Here is an 8,134-nt window from a genome sequence, read left to right as displayed (position 1 = left end):
GATTAACACTAAGAATGGACCAATAAAAAAAAATTAGAATTGTAATATGACACAAGCCAGTAACACAAAACTTTTCTTATGATTTATACAATTTAATTTGAAAATTGCATACTAAATGTTGATCCTATCCTACCTGTCAGCTTGTTCATATTTCTTTGTCATGATTTATCTCTTGTCTCTCCATTTCTAAGGCCCTCGTTTTGGGAACTAATGAGGAGAGGAGAAAACAGCAAAAGTAGCATCTGTTGGGAATAAATACACCAAACAACTCTAAACTCATTTACATGCATTGTAATCATAATAGTTGTGTGTCAATTTGTTTGTATTGTTTTTTCAAGGAACTTTAGAGTTTTACGATTTTGATGTCTTTGTCTAATACTTTAGAGCAGAATTAATTTTTAGACTGCATGGTTTGTTTGAAGAAAATATAAACTATAAAGCATTTGCGATTTGCAATAGTATAGATGATGTGACAGTTACTGTATTAAATTAAATTGTATATAGTTGTTGGGTTTTTGGGGTTGTTAATTTATTTTTGCTGTGATTATAAATCTGTAAGGTTTTGTACTATTTTGGTGTACTAAAAATAGTAACAATTCTATTTACTAATTGGTGATGTTTATTGTTGAGGCCGTGCTGAGGCCAGAAATGGTGGTTGGACCTTGGTGAAATGAAGAATGGTGACTGATAAAAATGTATTTTTATTTAATAATTTATTCAATATATATATATATATATATATATATATATATATATACCTATATAAATATTTTTTAAATGAATATTATAAATAGGCTATATTATAAATCTTAATAAATCATTAAATGAAAAAAAAAAAAATTATCAGTCACTCCCTGTATGTAATGTAGCATAGTTGATACAAACGGCTATTTGAAACGTCCAAATGATTTGCCTTTAAAGGTGCTAATGTAACTTTTCTTCTAAAATTAATCCTCTTTTTTTATTGCCTGTGTGTGAAGGGGTTATAATCACACATTACAATGATCCACTTGTCGGGTTTTGCTATTACCTCCGAAGGCCAGTTTTCCTATTTCTATGTGAAGTCTCCGGGTCGGATTTTCTGCGAAATCCATCGGATGTGATGTGTATGCGCGCTCCCGAGCCTCTCTCCTTTTTATATACAGTATGCCCTGTCCCAATATCCGCACTTGCGCCCTTGTGCCCCTCAATGCGCGTTCTCGCTAAGGGGTGTAAGACCGTAGGGTGTCCCAATCCTCTAATAGTGTTCTCCAGAGGTGATCATAAGGGCACTTAATGCACCCTTTTCGCAAGTGCGCATCAGACCTCACTTTGCTATGGGATATTACCCAGAATCCTTGTAGTGTTGTGACGTTTCGAACAGCTAACGAATGGGGGAGAACGGTTGCTAGCCTATGGTGCTGTTCGGGAGCGGAAACTCCGAAGATAAAGGAAGCCGGTGTGGTAAAGTGTTTTTCAAGGCCGCGAAATTTAAAAATATAAGTGTTATTGAGTCACGAAATGTAGTTTTAAGAGTTTTTCAGTCGAGAATATAGTTGTTTAAAGCTCAAATCTGTGGTTTATTTATAAAGATAGCGCCTATTTAAAAGAATTTTCTGACGTTTTCGGAGTTCCAGGTGATCACCGGGCGCTCAACGCTCATGTACCCCGCCTGGAACAGCCTTACCTCGGCTATTCTGACGTTTCCCGCGGGCTCTGTGTCTAGTGGTTAAACATGAGCTATAAATCGGCTTGTGTATATCTAACTGGCGATCTTTGGTCTCATTAATCTATGATTTGTTCCCTGGCAAATCATTTTGGCTGAGGGGAATAATGAAGTTTCATAACTTTATATATTTAGGCTATTTAACTGTAACGTAACGTTAGCTTGTTGACTTATGTTTGACTGAATCTTTTAACTTGCTTTTTTTCTTGACTTATATAGCTTCTTATACTTTTTAGGCTACTTATACTTTAATAATGGCTATCATTGATCAATAAAACTGAAATTTAACAAAAAGAGACAGGGTTGTGTCATTTTATTTCATATAGCCTATGTAAGACTATTTTAATATATAGCCTATATATAATATATCACCAACACGTCATGTATTTTTTCATGTATGGGATGGGGAGAATTTCATATATCAATTTCCATAATAACATAATTAAAATTGCATTTCGAATCGCTGTGAAAACGGTAAGGCAGTATAAGCTCAGGTAAACCCCAATCACAATTTATCTTAGCCAAAAACTGTTTTAATATTAATAACATTAACAGAAAGGTTGGTAGCTAAGAGTAAAAAAAGATATTCATTTTTTCATTCAAAGGATTGGAACATGTCATTTGCGTGTTAACGCATAAAATATTGGACATTAGCCACCACCTACTGGTAATTACATGCTGGCACATTGGAAACCATGGAGTGGTTTTTCCTTGCACAAGCACAAAGAACAAACAATTCCTGTAAATTGCGCGATTTAATCTAAAATAAAATTGGAACAATGTCTTTAAAAACTGACAATGAGCATAAATAAATAGCATACACAATTATTTTATTATTATTTTTTAGATTTTTTAGAATATAGTAATAAAGGGTTTCCTGAATAAAGGAATTATGCTTAGGGCACCAAAATGGCTAGCAGCGGCTCTGGTTACACCCCGTGCAGCACTTTTTGCATTCCTTGTATGAAATTACATGTTTATCATAAAGTTTTTCAATTAAGGGCTTTGTCATATAAGTTTTACCCCTCTACCCCAAAGAATTACAAAGCACAAACATGCAGCAAATATTTACTTTTGTATATACTGCAATTTCTTAACTTAATTGATCACGCCAATAATTTACATCTGCTATAGAGAACTTTGTCTACATCACAAAACGTATCATGCATTATGAAGGGGAAAATCATTATGAATGTTGAATATATACCATATCTTCTCAACATCTCCACAGGCCTCTTCCATTATTGGTGGTGTTGTTGTTTAACAATGTCATGCTCTTATTCCGTTGAAAACAAACTTGGTCATCCACCACAACCTTTTTGAACTTCAATTCTGAAAGATGTTTGGAAATGTATAGAACTTGCCACTTAAACACTAGGGGCCCTATCTTGCACTCGGCGCAAATGACTTTGTACACTGACGCATGTATCATTCCTATTTTGCACCCGCGCAAAGCGGGCTTTTCCCTCCACAGACACACGTCGGTTAACTAAGAAATACACTTGCGCTCCCCGGGGCGGTTCAGCGCAAAGAGGAGGCGTGTTCCGGCGCAAACTTTCCCTCATGCTATTTTGCTGTTCTATAAAACAATTGCGCCACTGACCAGTAAAAAACTAGTCTAAAGTCAGTGGCGCGTTGCGCGTTGTTCATTATGCTATTTTAAGGGCGCATACTTGGCCATAATCAATGTAGCGTGTGCACAACGCGCATACACTTTGATTCTCTCATCTAAGCAGCAGTTTTCATTTTTGCAAATCATACATTATTACGATAGATAGATAGATAGATAGATAGATAGATAGATAGATAGATAGATAGATAGATAGATAGATAGATAGATAGATAGATAGACAATTTATTATAAAAGCATACATGTAGCTTACACATTCACCCAAATTATCATACGCCTGTTTAACAGAAGTTAATTTGGGTGGGTTTCTCCATCCCCAATGTCACTTCTCTGTGTTTTACGGCCCTGACGAGAACGTTGCTCTCCTCGGCTGTGAACTGCTCCTGGCGCGCGCCTGGCAAATCCGCCGTTATAATAGGAATCCGCTTTAGAACAAGCGTGCCTGCTCTTAAAGGGAATGTGAGATGACGCTCTGATTGGTTTATTTCACGTTACGCCCAAACCACACCTATGAATAATGAAGCTACTTTAGACCAACCCCTTTTAGATTTGCGCCAGGCGCAAGAGGCATTTATCCCGCCGGGAAAATAGCAACAGCGCCGGGATCCGCCCACAAAGTTACTTGCGCTTTGCGCTTTGACACTTGCGTTTCAGATCGTTAAAATAGGGCCCTAGAACTACCGGAATTCTTTAATGAGCGGTCATTCTGACTTTGACCAGCGGATGTCGCTAGCGTGGCACTCCCTTCTGCTCCGCTGCTTTGCGCATGCATAGAAGTGCGAGAAAATAATTCATTATTACGAGAAAGTTTCTCATTATTATGAGATGTTAAGTCATTATTACGAGATGTTAAGTCATTATTATGAGAACATTTCTTATTATTATGAGATACTTAAGTCATAATTACGAGAAAGTTTCTCATTATAATGAGATACTAAGGCCGTGTGTCCACCAAAGCGTTTTTAGCCGGCTAAAAACGCTAGACGCTCTGCTGAAAACGCCCAGCTGTGGGCGCTTGAGAGCGTTTTGGCAGCGAAGCGTTTTTTCCGTTGAGACGCTTCGTTGCTATGATACAGAATATCTGCGGCACAGTTACTTGTAACATTACCTTGTTAATTTGTAACTGATTTCTCAGATAATTTGGTTTATATAAAAAATGTCGACACAATGTAGAGTACTTGCTCTGGCCATTGCTTTGGAAGAAGGGATGGCTGAGCCACGTATAGGACGAACACGCCGGTCTATGTGGGTTCATGAGATTTTGAGAGCGAGAAAACATCTCGGCGAGTACCATCGTTTGGTCCAAGAACTAAAGTTGGACGGAGGCCGGTTCAAGGAGTATTTTCGGATGAGCAGGACACAGTTTGAAATGTTGTTCCGGAAAATTGGACCGTCTATTTCAAAGAGAGACACAAACTACCGGGAGTCCATCAGCTCGGAAGAACGTCTCTGCATGTGTCTGAGGTATAGTGCATAACGTTAGGTGAAAGTATGCTATTCCGAAAATTATTTAAGTGATATTTTGTGTTATTAAGCTGAAAATGAAAATTTATAAGTAAATTTAGTGAAGTAAAAAAATAAATCAGTATTTGTCTCTTTAATATAGTGGATAAGAGAAATAAGTTAGTAGAAAAAAAAAAAAGTTCAAATAAAGTAAAGTTACAAGTGCATCAAAATTGTACTCTAGTAGGCTACATGTAGTTACATTCTTCACTGCACATGAGGTATGACAGCGCTTATTTTACTTTTTTTTTTAAACCTTATAGGTATTTATGATTCAGTGATACTGAAGATATTTTACCCATCTAAACACCTTTATAATGTAATATACTTTTATATAATTAAAGCATAATATAAATAGGCTAGATGTCTTATTTCATTTATAATAATGAAAGTATGATTTAAATAGATGTTTTATTTATTTTATGTAACTTATAATTAATGTCCCTTTGCAACTTTTTTCTGTATTTATTTCAGGTATCTGTCAACTGGAGACTCATTCAGGTCAATAGCTTTTAGCTACAGGGTGGGTTACTGCACAGTGGCAAGGGTTGTAAAAGAAGTGTGTGAGGCAATATGGTCTCTCATGGTCCAGGACTACATGCCCTTCCCTGAGCAACAGCACTGGAAGAGGATCGCGGAGGACTTCCATAGGCTTTGGAACTTCCCCAACTGTCTGGGAGCAATTGATGGGAAGCATGTAACAATACAGGCCCCAACTTCAACAGGGTCAATGTATTTTAACTACAAAGGTAGCTTCTCCATCGTCCTCCTGGCAGTGGTTGATGCCCGGTACCTTTTTCGGATGGTGGATGTGGGGGCATACGGAAAAAGCAGTGACGGTGGGACCCTCTGTGCCTCCGACTTTGGCAAGGCCCTCCACCAGGGAACCCTCGACCTGCCAGAGGATGCACGTTTGCCAGGAGCAGTAGACCTCCAGCCTGTGCCACATGTGTTTGTGGGTGACGAGGCTTTTCCTTTGAAGAGGCACCTTCTCCGACCCTACCCAGGAAAACATCTCGACAGAGAGAAGCGTGTGTTTATTTACCGTCTTTCCCGTGCAAGGCGGCTGGTGGAGTGCACATTTGGGATACTTGCTGCCCAATGGAGACTCTACCACAGAGTGCTTGGTGTCTCACCAAAAGTGGCAGATGCAGTGGTGAAGGCCACTTGCATCCTTCACAATTTCCTACGCTATGAGGATGCTAATGAAGAGGAAGGAAGTTGTGCCCCCCTGCCATCAGAGCCACAGTTTGCCATGCAGCCCATCCAGCAAGCAGGCAGCAACAATGCCTCTAGGGAAGCACTGGAAATAAGGCAAAGGTACACCAACTACTTTTCCTCTCCAGCAGGTGAAGTTGCATGGCAGCATTCTGTCATCTAATCCCTCATAATTACTCCCATCACCATCAGGACCACTAACATCAGTACCATTCAGGACCACCACCAATTTAAAATAAAATAAAAAGGCTCTTTTAAGAGCCACCCATAACCTTAGAAAATGAGCATATTTCCTTTCCCTAACAAGCTACACATTACGAATAAAATAAAATAGTAGTATAAATCAAAAGAGGAAAATAAATGACTGGAAAAGATGAATGCTTTTAATAATTATTTTAATGATCACTTTTCATGTACAGATTCATAAATACATCAAACTGCAAATTAAAAAATAAAATTATTGATTGTTACATGTAGTAATTTGGTGAGTCTATTAGGTCATGTTTGTGTGCGTGTCTTGTCTGTATGTTTGTTTATGTGTGCATGATAGTGTTTTATTGATTGTTAAATTCTGCTTCATGTAATATTTGTTGAAATTTGATTTTAACTTCAGATCGACTGCGTGGAGGAAGGCGTCTCAAAGCAGCAACTAAACTTAAAAGAAAATGCTCTTCCTCATCTGGTTTGTTACTGATGGCGTTCAGCACACAGCGCTGATAGTCAGTTATATCTTGCTCAGCCCTTCTCTTTGGAGCAAAAGTACGGCGAGAAATTTCAGGTGTGCAGAGTGGTGGCACATTAGGGGAGTCAGGAGATCCGGGCTGTGTGGTATTGGCCTGGGTTTGGGTCAGGGACTGTGTGCTCTCATCTGATGTCTGTGGGGGACAAATCAGAAAATGTATTTTTTTTTAAAGTATAATATATATATATATATATACACAGATAAAGTGTATAGCCTACTACTAATAATAAAAGTAATTCCTTCCTTTGACATAAATAATAATTCCTTCCTTTAAAAGAAATAATAACCGCCTTTCATTTAACATGTCAATCCTACAATTCGTTATACAGATATAGCAGCACTTATTACACAATTAAAACAGATGTAGCAGCACATAACATTGAGGTTCACGTATGCTACACTACCTCCACTGGTGTTACCATAGACTCAAGGAGAGCCACTACACTGATATCCTCATCACAAGATGTATTCAAATTGCTAGAGGTGTCCCTGTTTGTGATGTATGGCTCCAGGAAGTTGAGGATGGACATGTATTTCCACCTCCGATTGCCTCCTGCTGTCCCTGAACCTGACTTCTTTCTCTCTTTCTCTTCATTTTTCTCTCTTTTGAAAGTGTCCCTCAGGTATTTCCACTTTTTACGACATTGTTCAACTGAAATTCGTATTAACAAAAAGATTAGAGATTTTGTGAAACTTAAAACAAATAGAATATTCCGATTACCGGGCGTTATTTATAGTATCTAAAAAAAATTAGCTTTGACGGTTTGCAAGCTAACGTTACGCTAACGTAGATCCCGGCCCCCACCGATCAGCTGTCTGACTGCTTACCTGATAGACCGATCGCCGATGAAATGTTCCTCCAAGCATTGTTTTTTAAATTCACATTGTGGTAATCCGGGGATGTCATCTGGTATAAACACGTATGTTCAGAGACCAGCAATATTAATTTTTCATCCATTTTTTTTCAGCTCTGCTGGTTGATGTCCTCCTTGTACACAAAGAATATTGAATGACAGTTGGTCGGTGTGATATTAGTCCCGCCCCTCCTCCACTGTGATTGGACGGTTGGTGAAAAGTGACAGTGATGAGCGCTGCGTTTTATCCAAAAGTTGAACATTTTTCAACTCTCGGCGACCAGTAAAAACGCCGGGCGCTCAGCGCTTCAGCGTGTAAAAAACGCCGAACGCTCAGCGCTTGAGCGTTAAATACACGCTCAGCGCCTCGTTGCGCTCATGGCGTTTAAAAAACGCGGCGCTCCCATTGAAAACAATTGAAAACGTACGCCAGGCGCGAGTAAAAACGCTTTGGTGGACACACGGCCTAAGTCATTATTATG

At 38.7% G+C, this 8,134-nt stretch overlaps 1 protein-coding gene across 1 annotated transcript; it reads left to right on the top strand.

The window, feature by feature from the left end:
• Positions 1-5,316: 5,316 nt before the first annotated feature.
• Positions 5,317-6,683, top strand: LOC130077248 (uncharacterized). Its single transcript, XM_056242416.1, has one exon. The coding sequence runs from the start codon at positions 5,422-5,424 to the stop codon at positions 6,217-6,219; it is 798 nt and encodes a 265-aa protein (XP_056098391.1). The 5' UTR covers positions 5,317-5,421; the 3' UTR covers positions 6,220-6,683.
• The last annotated feature ends 1,451 nt before the right edge of the window (positions 6,684-8,134 follow it).

This window comes from Rhinichthys klamathensis, unplaced genomic scaffold, assembly GCF_029890125.1.
Source record: "Rhinichthys klamathensis goyatoka isolate OS25496 unplaced genomic scaffold, OSU_Roscu_1.1 h1tg000726l_1, whole genome shotgun sequence".
Taxonomy (NCBI): domain Eukaryota; kingdom Metazoa; phylum Chordata; class Actinopteri; order Cypriniformes; family Leuciscidae; genus Rhinichthys; species Rhinichthys klamathensis.
This window is presented reverse-complemented; position numbering and strand designations above follow the sequence as displayed.

Excerpts from the sequence above, each read along its gene's own strand:
- LOC130077248 (XM_056242416.1), top strand. The coding sequence starts at position 5,422 with ATGGTCCAGGACTACATGCCCTTCCCTGAGCAACAGCACTGGAAGAGG.